This window comes from Vidua macroura, chromosome 1 (genome assembly GCF_024509145.1).
Source record: "Vidua macroura isolate BioBank_ID:100142 chromosome 1, ASM2450914v1, whole genome shotgun sequence".
In the NCBI taxonomy this organism is placed as follows: domain Eukaryota; kingdom Metazoa; phylum Chordata; class Aves; order Passeriformes; family Viduidae; genus Vidua; species Vidua macroura.
This window is the reverse complement of record NC_071571.1, coordinates 107,811,910-107,824,599: the sequence shown is the minus strand read 5'-3', so window position 1 is coordinate 107,824,599 and position 12,690 is coordinate 107,811,910. Positions and strand designations below refer to the sequence as shown.

At 39.8% G+C, this 12,690-nt stretch overlaps 1 protein-coding gene across 4 annotated transcripts in view; it reads left to right on the top strand.

Annotated features, from left to right (window-relative positions):
- OSBPL1A (oxysterol binding protein like 1A) overlaps positions 1-12,690 on the top strand; it is a 76,692-nt gene that overhangs the window by 40,098 nt on the left and 23,904 nt on the right. For all 4 annotated transcript variants that reach the window (XM_053975139.1, XM_053975155.1, XM_053975149.1 and 1 more), the window contains exon 17: positions 7,386-7,548. In XM_053975139.1, coding sequence (XP_053831114.1) covers positions 7,386-7,548 — 163 coding nt within the window. The remainder of the gene's footprint in view (positions 1-7,385; positions 7,549-12,690) is intronic.

The window sequence follows — 12,690 nt, the reverse complement described above, 5'->3', positions numbered from 1 at the left end:
AATGAACTCTTGTGTTCGTCTGGGGAATGACTGAGGCAGTCGTATGACTTGTTCTACAAAGTCTTTGCTTTCTTCTATAGATTTTGGGTTGGGATGTAAGAGACCAGATTGCCAGGACTTTAAGATTGTATGTATGGGGTTTGGTTGTGTGTATGTGGGTCTTTCAGCCTTTGTACAAAAAGAAACTGTATTGATGATGTTTTCTGTATATGGGTCTGAAAGCAAGCCAGCTGTTATGTTTGCCCTCCAAGTGTGTTTTCTCTTTTGAATGTGACAATCTCAGTAAGATGTGGTACTCTGATGCTATAGAGTCAGTTGGCTGAACTTCGGAAATGAAGACTGATGCTGTCTTGTGATACAGTAAATAACCATTTGCCTATCACCAGTGAGCTCAGTTTACCTCCTAGATTAAGTGATCACATCATGTTTTGCTTTTCAGTAGTTGCAGTAGCAGTAGTTCAAGTCACTTTCACTTTCCAAATATGCTGGATTTGGGTCTGATAGATCTCTGAAGCCGGGTAACTGACAGGTTTATGGCACAGAGAGAAGGAAAACCTGTGCTAGAAGTAATGGCTGAAGTAAATCATGACCTATTTTGGATCAGTCCTCTGTTCCCTGGGATGACCCAAGGCTATGATGGAGTTTACAGAAGCTAGTTTACTCCAGCAAATTAAGAGTTAGGATGCAAGACTTTAACATATGTTTACATAGCAGACATTTGTCACAAGTCCCTTGTGCTTGATGGTGCTGGGGAGTAGTGAATCAGCAAGAGGTTCTTTGTAGAAGGGCTTGTGTGTAAACAGATCAGAACTCTGAAAGTTTTGTGTAAAATATTTACATGCTTTAGGAATCTGGGGATGTCTTCATGAAATTGATTGCATCTGTTTGGGAACACTTTGTTGTTGCTTTAGTGTGTGCTGTCACACTTGCAGTTTTTTGATGTGCCATAGGACTATTCATAAATCACTCATTCCTTTATCTAGTGCCTCAAATACCTGAGGCATACCTGCAAAGAAACATTCTGAAACTAGAACTGTTCCTGCTTTTTGGGGAGGAAGGTGAAGAGAAAAGCATGATTATACATATTCATATCATATCCTGATGTGTGCTTAGTGGGAGTTAAGTCCCATGAGAAGAGGTAAAAATCAATCCTTTTCTAAAATTTATTTTTTTTCTGGGAAGCATCCTGTATTGAAGTTTAAGTATTGTTAAAACTATGAGAACTTCTGGAGTGAGTTCTCTTTGAGAGCAACTGGTTTCAATTTTCACTTCAGTAGCAGCTTAAGCAGCAATTTGCTACTATTCCAGGTAGCAGAAAGTCTTAACAGCACTTTTCATAGAAGTCTGTCCTGTAGAACTAGTGCTGCAGTAGCATGCTTTGAAGTTAGCTAGCAAAATATATAGAACTGTTCCATTTCTAAACAGATACACCTCGAGGAAAATACTCAGTTTTAATATTTCTTCCTTTGTTCAAGACACAGAGGCAGGCCTGGCTCTTTATAAAACTTTTTAGTTCTCATTCTACATTAATAAATTTACTTAGCACTAGTTCAAACTGGACATCACAAAGGACTGGCTTATGCAAGAAGGCACTAGCAATAGGGACTCTATTGTACTAACAGCAAAATTACAACTGTGCAAGCTTGTTAGAATAGACAAACTGTGTGCCTATCAAACTCTGCATCAAGGTTGTGGTTTCCACTCTTTGCCTCACATTTTTTGGTAGAGGTTTTCATTTGGTATGAAAATCACAGAATGGACAGAGTTCTCGCTTTGGATTTCTAATGTTTCTGTAGTGTAATGTGTTACAGTGCAGTGCAGTTAAGTTCTGTCTTTCAGTATAGTATGTCTTGGAGTAGCTGATCCTGGAAACCATCAGCTTCATATGAATAGATGTAGTGTGAAACAAATGGCAGGTTTGATTTGCTTTATTTACAGAAAGCATCAGGAGATGTTCACATAAAAATGCCAGTTCTACTATAGCAGTGTTTTTTTTAATTCCTTGGTTATGAATTAATTTCCAGACAGGTGTTAGACTAGCCCCTACCTTCCAGCTGAGAACTTGCACCTCATTTCTGTGCTTTGTGGCAAATATCTCATTAGAAATGACATTTTTGGGAGGATGGAATTTCTGTGGCAGTTGGACAAAGACATTCATTTTGAAAACCAAACCCTCCCTTCTGAGTCGTCAGAGATGTTGGTGAGGCGGTGTCACGGGCAGCTCTCCTGTGCTCACTTACTGCAGAGCAGGGTTGGTATGCAGTGTTGTGACACTCCAGCACAGTCTGCCTTCAGATCCCCTCATGGTTTCTCTGTGAAAGAGGAGGCACTTCCTTTCAGCACAACTCTGAAGTCTGTGTATTTTGGGCAGTCATTCCTAATGCTGAACTGAGTGCTTGAAAATAAAATTCAGCTAAATCACACTGTGGTGTTGTGAAGTCTGTCTTTTCTTGGTCAGTCCAGGAGAAGTAGGATCTAAGGTATGCTGTCTTTTAATTTACTCTTCTAATGTTGAAAGCATGTAGCACTGCATATTATTGAGGTGTCTGTATTTGTTCTATGCCTTGCTCGCTATATGTTGGGTTTAGTGTTTATTTGCAGCTGCAGTAGCATGTTGCTGAGATGATCATTTATTAGCTAGGCATAGAGTGGTGTGAGCCTTTCCTACCCCACAGAAGTGCCACTGTTGTTGTGCATTAATTTAAATTAAAGCCATCCAGCACCAAACAAAGCAAGTATTTTGTGTATTGTACTAAGATGTCTTCAGGATGGACAGAGAGGCTTTGGTTACAGGCTGTGCTGATATAGTTCTAGACTTCAGCCTTTAAAACAGAAAAAAGGGGATAAAAAAGAGTGGTTTGGTGCTTGTTACTGGTCTCCCACCTACCTAAGGAAGACTGAGGGTACAGAATGGAGTGGGACTAGTGTTAAGCTTTTTTATATTTTTGAATAGACATATGAAGCTTCTGCCAGTAGTACACAATGAAGAAATTAATTTAAACCATGTTCTCGTGCTTAGCAGGATTTGAGATAACATGGAAAGGCAATAGGAGTATCTGCAAATAGTTTGTTACTTTCCTTTAAGAAAAGAAAGAGAAGTCTGATTGCTAAAACAACTCACTTCTACTATTTAAACTTACAATGTGATGTTCATAGCACCACATTTTGCAGTAGCGTTTACAGGAATATTATAGGAAGCTGTTGGAAGCAGATTTCTGGTCAATTAAACCAAAAGTGAAACTGGTTGCCAGACCGTGGATATCAAACATCTTCAGCTGGAGAAGTATGTTTTTAAAAGTGGATTGTTGCACTGACCTAGATACACTGACAGAGAACCACCAAGACTTCAGTCTGAGGTTATAGCTGTGTCTATAGCTGTAAGGATAATGATGGAGTGATTGTTTACTTCTGTGAGACACAGGTAGATAGCTTCCATCAGAAACAGTAAATCTGAAGTTTGACTGTAATACCATTCTCTTTAGAGATGGAAGCAGGACTGATCTAAAGTGTCATTGTCTAATGGTGTGAGCGCAAGCCCCGCTTTATTGGTAACTATTTGCTGTTGTTCAGAACAACTCCTGACAAGAATAGGGTAGGAGGCCTGGCCAGCTGGGCATTGGGAACTCAGCTGGCCTCGTGCCGGGTTCACTTGAGTACTCGGTGCCACTTTCTACATAAAGCTCAGAGGAAAGCTTATAATGCTGCTGGTGGCACGGGCATTGTGGGCACCAGTTACAGGGATCTAATAGGTGGCAGCCATTCCATAGTTGGAAGATGAGGAGCTGAACCCAGTAAGATTTGCCATCTGTCTCTTTCTCAGCTCAGGCACCACCATGAAAGGTACAGAAACCACAGCTGTATTACAACCTGTGCCTTACTCAGGCTGTCAATAAAATTATTATTCCAATACTTCCTCTTGCTCAGACTGGATTTCCAGAACCGTGTGTAAGCAGGTATCTGCATCATTTTGGTGTGATATTCACTACATTACATAATATTTCAGTTCATAAAATGATTTCATATTCAGCTGATGCAACTTCACAAAATCAGGTGACACATTGCTGAAAAATACTGGTCTCTCTGCATCCAGTTTAATAGACTGAAATGCTTCTCAACTTTATGTTCTTCTTCCTGCTTATTACATGAATCCTACACTTTTTGTGTTAATAAAAAATTTTAAAACTAGTCTGAAAGTTCCTTCTGTAATCTTACAGATGTTTTTGTGTGGGGACACTGAAGGAAAACACAATGGGGAAGAAACAACTTTTGCAAAAGGAATAAAACTGAAATGCCATCTCCAAAAAGGGTGGTGGAGTAGCAAAGTAGATGGACTAATTCACCTCAGAATCCTGTTAATTGACCACGTCTTGTGAATGAGAAATAGAGCATGGCAAAATTATGCAAAATGGCAGTCTGCTGCGTACATTTTGGGAAAGCCTATCACTCAGTTGGTCAATTACATTGTTCAATAAACTTACACTCTGAAAGCAACACCAATCTGCCTGCAGTGTTTCATGTTAAACTGGGAAGAGACTGTGTGTGATTCTGAGAAAACAAAGCAACAACATCCTCCCTTTACATTCAATTTACTGCAAGTAGGTTTTAGGAGGTGAACCTCATCACCTTGACTTTTATTATTGACAAAATGGAAGTTTATCTTAAAGTTGCTTTGTGTTAAAAAAAAAAAAAACCTGCTTATTTCAAGCAAGGTTCTTTCTCCTGTATTGTTGAGTACGTCAGGGTTGTGCTTGAGCACATGTTGAGCTTTATCTCTCCCAGCATTGCTTCTCTACGGGCTAAATCAATAAAATAAGGGTAGTAGAACCATTTTTAAAATCTTTTTTCATTCTCATGTTAACGCTGTGAAACTGTTTTGGTGCTTGAGGATGTGGTGTTGTTGCAGTGTTTCCTGACAAGGGCCCTCAAGGAATGACTAGTGTAGAGGTGCCAGGCTGTAGAGATTGGTAGGGCAATCTCTGGACTCTTGTCTAAATGTGTATGTCCATCCCATAACCTCTATACTTTTGAAAAAAATGCTATATTATAACTGTCCATCTAAAGCCCCTAGATATTGATTAAGGTTGCTTTAAATCCAGTTTATTCAGTTATGAATAAATATCCCAACAATTGTAAGCAACAAACTTAAGTGGGTTTTCTTTATTTTTAGCTTCTGGCTAGTGTTGAGTTGCTTATGGAACAGATTAAAAGCTTTGGGTTTTTGTTACCTACTGGTGTATAATTGCTGTACTAGTAAGTGTCTGGCAACAAGGAGGTCTGGGAGTACACAGGAAACTGAACCTTACTGTAAAGCTGGAAATTGATTTTACAAAAAGGGAATTTATTCGTAGTATACCTTCTGCAATTCTGAATAGCTCTACATTAGGATAGGACATAGGAACCTTAAGGTCAAGAAAATACTTTCTTGGAGCAGGCGTGGTCTTAGGCCTGTGTGTGTTGTTGCTTCTTTAGTCACACAACTGTGACTAAAGGATGCTGAGAAGGTCCATCTGGGTTTTTAGATTGTTTCAATTTTCCTTCAATTTGCTGTAAGTTTTAGATAAATATTTAAATCACTCAAATCACTTACGAAAGCATTAGAGCATAATGGCATCTAATTCAATTCTGCAAAAACAGTATTATTGCAAATAGCATTTTCATAACTGATATTACTTTGCTGTTTAATAAGAATGAAAATTACCATTTTATTTCCAGTCCTCTATCCTCCCTGTATTAGGAGAGCAAAATACTGATGCAGTTTCTCTAAGCAGGTGGTTCCATAACTATTTGACAGCATACCAAATGTATTTAGCAGAAACTGCCTAATAGCAGATCTTTTGCAGTGGCATGTCTGATTTGTATGAAACATTGCAGTAATTGGCTTCATTGGTACTGTCAGAGTGAACTTTAAATGAAAGTGACAGTAACTAGTCCAGACTTTTTTCATTTTGTTCAGAGTAAAACTATTAGACAGTAAGTGACTTACTGGTTTTTCTGCTTTCAATTAGCAACCCAATTTTATACTCTTTTAATTATCATTTAATTGGATTCCCCCCTTACACTCAGAGCCTGGCAGCCAAAACAGCTGATTTAGTATTTGGCACAACTGAGAGGGTGAAAATTTCTTCTATAAATCTTTCCTTAGAGGATATGTTTCCATCAGCATAGAAGCTCTTTTCTGGAAGTGGCAAATATCTCTTTACTAGCTCCTTTTGTGCCCAGCTCTGAATCCACTGTTTGAGAAGTGGTTATAACTGAGGGGGCTGAAGCCTCCAAAGTAAAGCTTTAATGTAAACTGTAACCAGAGAGGACATACGAACAGTTCTTAAATTAGATTCAAAAAGGTAATGTTGGTATATGTGTAAGTTGTCCCTGTAACTGTTCCAAGAGATTAATTGTCATGTCCTTGCATGTTCTTAGTGGAGGGGGAATTAGTGTTGTAAACTGACCTTTGAGACTAAACTAGAGGACAAGGCAGGGGTTGGGGATGCTTTTAAAAAGCGACTGGAAGGGAGAAAGGGAAAGAATAGATGGTTTAGGGACTGAAGGAGAGGTAGCACACTGAAGCCTTGTTGGGCTGGGAGAAGTGGCCATTTCTGAGCCTTCTGAGAGTCACAGCCCTCTCCCCTCTGCTGGCGACAGAGGAGGCATCAGCAAAAAAAAAAAAAGAGGAAATAGGAAGGACATGTTGCTTTCCCATTACTAGTACTGAGCTCAAAACGTGGATAACATCATCTGCTCTGGAGCTCATTGCATGTGTGGGTTTTAAAAAAGGTCCACCATCTGGAGGCTGGGCTTCTCTTTTTGTTAACTTCTGGCTCCTTGGTACACTGTTCAGGGAGTTCAGAGGGAGGGCTGTTTATATCAACGTTAAATCAGTTACCAGAGGAATCTTTTTTAACCTCCTCCTGTAATCTGTAGGGTTAAATGTTTTCAGCTCATAGTTCAGTTGCAGTTATTTGTAGCTGGCATTCACATTTGCTCTGTAATTCAATTTAGATGATGCTGCTTGGCCTAAATTGGAGCAGACTAGTAGAAGGAAGTTGGTGCGTGTAGAAACTGATCACTGACTCTGTAGTTAAGGTCATCCAAGTAGAGCTGTAAATATTTCCCCTCAGTTTTAAGGTATAATTATCTGACTTGAATTCACTCACGGAATTGTGATTGATACTGTTAGATCTTACGTGTCAGATTTTTCAGCTACTAAAAATGCTGACTAACATCCTTATTGTCATCACACAAGTACTGTAATATTCTCATTAATCCATGTGGTTTCAGTTCCAGCTGTTTGCTAGTTATTTATTCATTAGAGTCTATTTTCTGAATAGCTTCCAGCTACACATTCTTCAGAGAGATGAGATTTTATTCATACATGTATCTACTTATAGGTGAGGAATTTGAAACTGGAGCATGAGCAGGAGAAAAACAAGATCTTGTCAGAAGCATTAGAGACACTCGCTACTGAACACCATGAGCTAGAGCAGTCTCTGGTTAAGGGATCTCCGCCTCTCAGCATCCTCAGTGAAGAGCAGTTCTATGATGCTGTTTCAGGTAAGTGGTGATGTCCAGAATGTGAGTGTGTAGACATGTGTGTAGTGAATGCCTTGGGGGCAGGTAGGGTGGGTGAAGAAGGTAGGAGCAGTCTAACTTCAAGTGAAATCTCTGCCTTTCTAACAGGGACCTAATTTTAGGAGTAAGCTTGGTGTATTTTATGAGCAGGGCTGTAAAAATTTGCCAGAGCTCACCTGCAGAATTGTATTGTTTCACCTCAGCGTGACCAAAGGTTAGAAAACTACAGGACAGAAATGAAAGGTCTGATTGCTTGGGAGTCTACACCCTTTTTTTAGAATAGCAAAACATAAGGCTCGTATTTTGGGAGAGGTAACTATATCTTGTAGCCTTCTGACTTGCTTTGTCTGTTGTGGTGTGTGCTTTTTCCTTTGTTTTGTTGTTAAGATCAGACTATAAAAATCCCTAGTTTTTCGAGATAATGATGTTGAGACAGGCTTGTTCTATTTCAATTCTGTATACCTGAAGTGTTAAACATGAAAGAAAAGGATGAATCAAAATCCTGCATGCATTTCTTAAATGTCTTCTCTTTCCTTATCTGTTCTTCAGTTTAGTATCTTTCATAATTTCATAAGCAGAACATGCCAGTAATGGTTTTGGAAGATTCTGAACTGCCTGAAATGATTGCAACATGCATTTTTATATAGGGAGGCTGTACATGGTGCATGCAGCTCAGCAGTAGCTTTAAGTGGGTGATCCAGCAGCACACACCTGTCTACAACTACAAAGGATCTGGAAAAGCTTGAGGGTGAACATAATCTAACTGTAGTAGACAATTGGGTTGTGAAGGCAAACTTCACTAGCAAGGATGGGGTTACTTTTTCTGTGAACTGAACTGTCTGATGCTTCTGACAGATGAGAAAAGCAGTGTTCCCAGACTCCTTGGTAAGTGTTCTGCAGTGAGAAACTTAAGCCACGAAAAAACAGGCAAAGGAAGTCTATGCACAGGAACACAGTGAATCAACTTTGTGAAGGAGACTTTGCTGTTTGGCACAGCAGCAAATTTATCAAGCCTTCAAGTAGAAGAGACTGAGGAACACTAAAACAGGTTCTTCCTCTGGAACCAAAGGCCTGAGGCTCTTGTGATTGTCAACAAAGGAGAGAATTGTTCTTTATCTGATGCTGTTGGAATGTAGTCTCTCCAGCTGGGCTTGCCTTGTGCATATGAGAGAATATTAAGCTTTAAAGAGCTGCTAGTTGACACATCTCATAACTGACCTGATCTCTAAATACTGTTGAATGAAAGTGTCCAAAGCCACCTCTCCTGTTTTCCAGAGGTGGTAGTTTTGTCCTTGCAAGCTACAAACAAATCGTATGGAGTGGATTTGTAAAATTGTGAAACTTACTGAGTGCATATGTATACAAACATACTTAAACCCAAACGTGATTTCTTTCTCCTTTGGGAGAAGTTACTTGACATAATTCATCTTAATTGCATTTTAAATAATTTTCTGGGACAGACTTACTTTCTTGGCTGTCTGTCAATTTAATCAGACTGGTGTTAGATTCTCTTCTCTAGGTTGTTCATATTTAGTGCTTTGCAGAGATTAAGGTCCTTTCTGTCTCTGGAGGGGGCGGGGATGGGGAGGTGGCTAGAAAAAGGGAAATGTGATGTATTTTCCTGACTGCTGAATACATGTTACCACTTTCACTTTAAGCATAAAAGGAATGAGTTTTTTGTTGGTATGGTTTGAGGAGAATCTAAATTACTACAACTGTCTGCAAAGCTTTTGCTTAACCTGATTTGCAAATTGGACAAATAGCCATATTAATGAATTACCTTTCAAAGTTGTATAGGAGATTGAGCAAACACCAATGTATTTTAACAGGGTGATATAACAAGTTATAATGTCTGTCAGTAGGAAAATGCCACGACTTAGAGTATTTTTTCTATCAGGATGCTATCTTTTTCTGCTTGCAGCTCTATGAATTTTTAAATCCCTGCTGTAGGAGTGAGTTTAGAAGTGAGAGTGTTGCATAAGTAGGCTTGCACTTTGAGCTGAAGAATTGTTAGTTTTGACTTGACAGGTTGAAAGAAGATGCCACTGCTGCTTTTTTTTTAAATAATTTTTTAAATAAATTTTTGTTTACTCTCAACAGAAGTATCACTAATGGGACAATTCAGAGCAATTTTCAAGCAGGTTTTTGAGGAAAAAGTGTATCAAAAAGGATGTATGCAGTGCAGCAACTACTTGTCCCCATTTGCCATGCTCTGGTTCACACTGTAGAACGATCTGATTGCTCCTGAATGAAGCTGAATCAGAAGATACAGTCCACTTCCTATTGGACACTCAGTCCATGGCAGCAGAGTAAGAGCAGATCTGAAGAGAACAGCACTAGAAATGTATCTGGTTTGATTGTCAAGTCCCTCAGCGCCATCTGTTCCTCTTGCAAATCTGCTCCAGCCTGAGCCATGCTACCTGCTAGTGTTGGCATAGACTGAATTGTTCACTGTTGAAGTCTGTGGTGTGTGGTTCTGTTTGTAGAAATTGTGGCCAGAGTTACAGAAATATCCTTTTCCTTTTCCAAAACTGGAGTGAGGAAAATGTTTGCAATGTGGTAAGATTACTTACTGAAGTTGGAGTTTATCTTCTGAAGTCTCCTTTCTTCTTATCTGTAAGTGATATGCTGTTGTCAGTACTTTTTGACTGTTGCAGTAATTCATAAATCCCTGCAAAGAGAGAGAAATTAAAGGAAGAACCTACAGAAAAATGCAAGTTATTTGTCTTACCAGTATCCAGTGTTAAGAAGAGCAAAGTATCCAGTGTTAAGAAGAGCAAAGTTAAGGGTGTTATTAATCTGAGCTCTCATAGCCATAGGTCAGTTAACAGCGCTTCCCGGTGCGTTGATCCGCTCATCATGGGAATGGTGGAAATGTGTAATTAAACTCCATAGCACACAGAGTGCTGCAGCTCTCACTTTCAGGACTGAATGCTTAACATGTGTCAAACTCTTCTATGTTTAAAGCAGAGTGGGGTGGAACAGGGGGGCTCTGGGGAAGGGAAGAAGCGCTGAACAAGTCGCAAAATTTAAAAAGACCAATGCCATCTCCTAGAGAGTTGGAGAAGTTATTAGCTTTGATTAATACAGACCTGAGGAGCATATGAAAATGGAATAGGAGTGCAGAGAATGTCCACAGTGCTGAAAAATAGCTAAGCAGGTCAAGAATTAAAGGGTAAAGGTACTTGATTTTTGCCTTTCAGATCTAAGATTCCCTTCTCATATGCAAATTGTTCACCCAGTTTGGGAAGAGTTTAGATCTTCCTTTGTTTTTCTCTTTTAAACAGGTTTTATCTGAGAGGTGGAGGCTTTTCTGCAAACAGGATTTTTGTGTGTGTTGAGAGGGTTATTGATGGCTTTGCATAGATGCAATCTTGCAAAAAAAGCAGTTATTTAGCTACAGGAATATTTAAGTACACTGAAGCTAACCTGTCATAGTACAGCTTCTGCTGGTATCTACCACTACTGGGTCCTGTGTTTATAAATAACTCTCCTAAATGCTACAATAAGTAGCAGACTACATCCGTTGCTTTTGCTTGCTTCCTAGTTTGTCTCCAGTAATCAGATCACTTAAAAGTAAAAATGGTACAAAAACATACAAACCTCTTGCCCTTCCTTCCATGTTTAGAGTAGTTTGTCAAGTGGCTTTTTTTGAATGTGTACCAAAAATACTTCATAGCCTCTGTGAGAACACTGCTGCCTGTCACTTCTTGCCTTTAATAGAGTTAAAAGAATGAACTCAGGTGTCTCAGAGGGATGGGAAACACCTGGTCAGAACTGAAACCCAACAGTGCCAATGGTTAAACACTATATTTCTCAGGTTTATTTCTCAATCAAAAACATTGGCCAGACTTTTCTATCTGCATCTGAAGACTTACCAGTTGTAGCAATAGGAAATGAGGTCCCTTGAGTTAAGTTTCTGTCATTGCTTCTGCTGTTTCCTTGTGCTCTCCCACTCTTGCAAAATGTAGCTGGTGTTTGTACTGTTACTCTTCCAGATTTCATGGGCTGGAGAGCTTCCTAGTCAGCCTGGTCTTGTCTCAGACATCACTTTAAAATTTTGGCTTCTGAACAAGGACTCTTATTCCTTCTCCCCCCTCCTCAGCCCACAACCCCCTAAGTTCAATTAAAAAAAAACCCCTTCATTTTCTCCTAGTCATCTGTTTGACAGCTGCTCTGTAGAAACTTGTGAATATAAATCTTTTTTTGCAGTGACGGGGGAGTATGCAAATCTTAATTCAGAAAAGAGTTCGCTGCAAGTGCACAAGGAAAAGCTCAGTTTGAGTTGCCTGTTGATCTGTGCTCACAATACAATACTAGGCTTGTTCACTCCAACACCCTAACAATCTTTCAAGGCTTGCTAAGTTCTTTGGGTTAAAGGAGGTAGCTGAGGTTAAGGGATTGGAGACTGAGATCTTTTGTGGCAGGAGCTGTTGTCAGTGTACTTTCTCTGTTTCTCAGGAAAATGGGTGAGGTTTCTCTAGGGAGCAATTTCTTACAACAGTTACAACACAAACAGTGTTTCATTCTTCTACTGTTTCTTCTTGTAGAGCATGGTCTTCTTGCATTAGGTAAGGCACATGCCCTGGGGAAGGCTGCATGGTCAGTGTCTGCAGCTCTGGAGAGGTTTGCAGGTGTGGAGTTCAGTCCAGCAGAATCCTCTCTTGGCAGTATAAGGCCAGTATGAGGAGGACCGAACGTGTGTTGTATTTAAAAATCTTTGTTATACCAAGAAGCATATCCAGGAGTGGCAGGCAGTTCTGGTGAAGCTTATCTGCTCTTGCCTTTCTGCTCTGGAGTCCTGGGTCTGTTGCAGAAACTCACATTGAAGGAATTTGCGCACTATGACTCTTGTCTGAAAGCAAGACAGTCCTGGATGGTACAAGAGAAGAAAGGACCTTACAGGAGCCAGACTTCCCTTTATGTTACTGGGTTGGCTTCATGCTTTTCTTGTCATGATAACTGTTAGCACAGTTGAGCAGCTCTTTCAAAAGAGGTGGAATACATACCTCAAGGAGCTTTATATCTTGTTGTGTGGTCAGGAAGCTGAAGCCCAAGTTGTGTTACACTCCCAGAGTGTCTCTTCCTCTGCAGTATTTGGATGTGCAGGAAAACTCTGTTTTC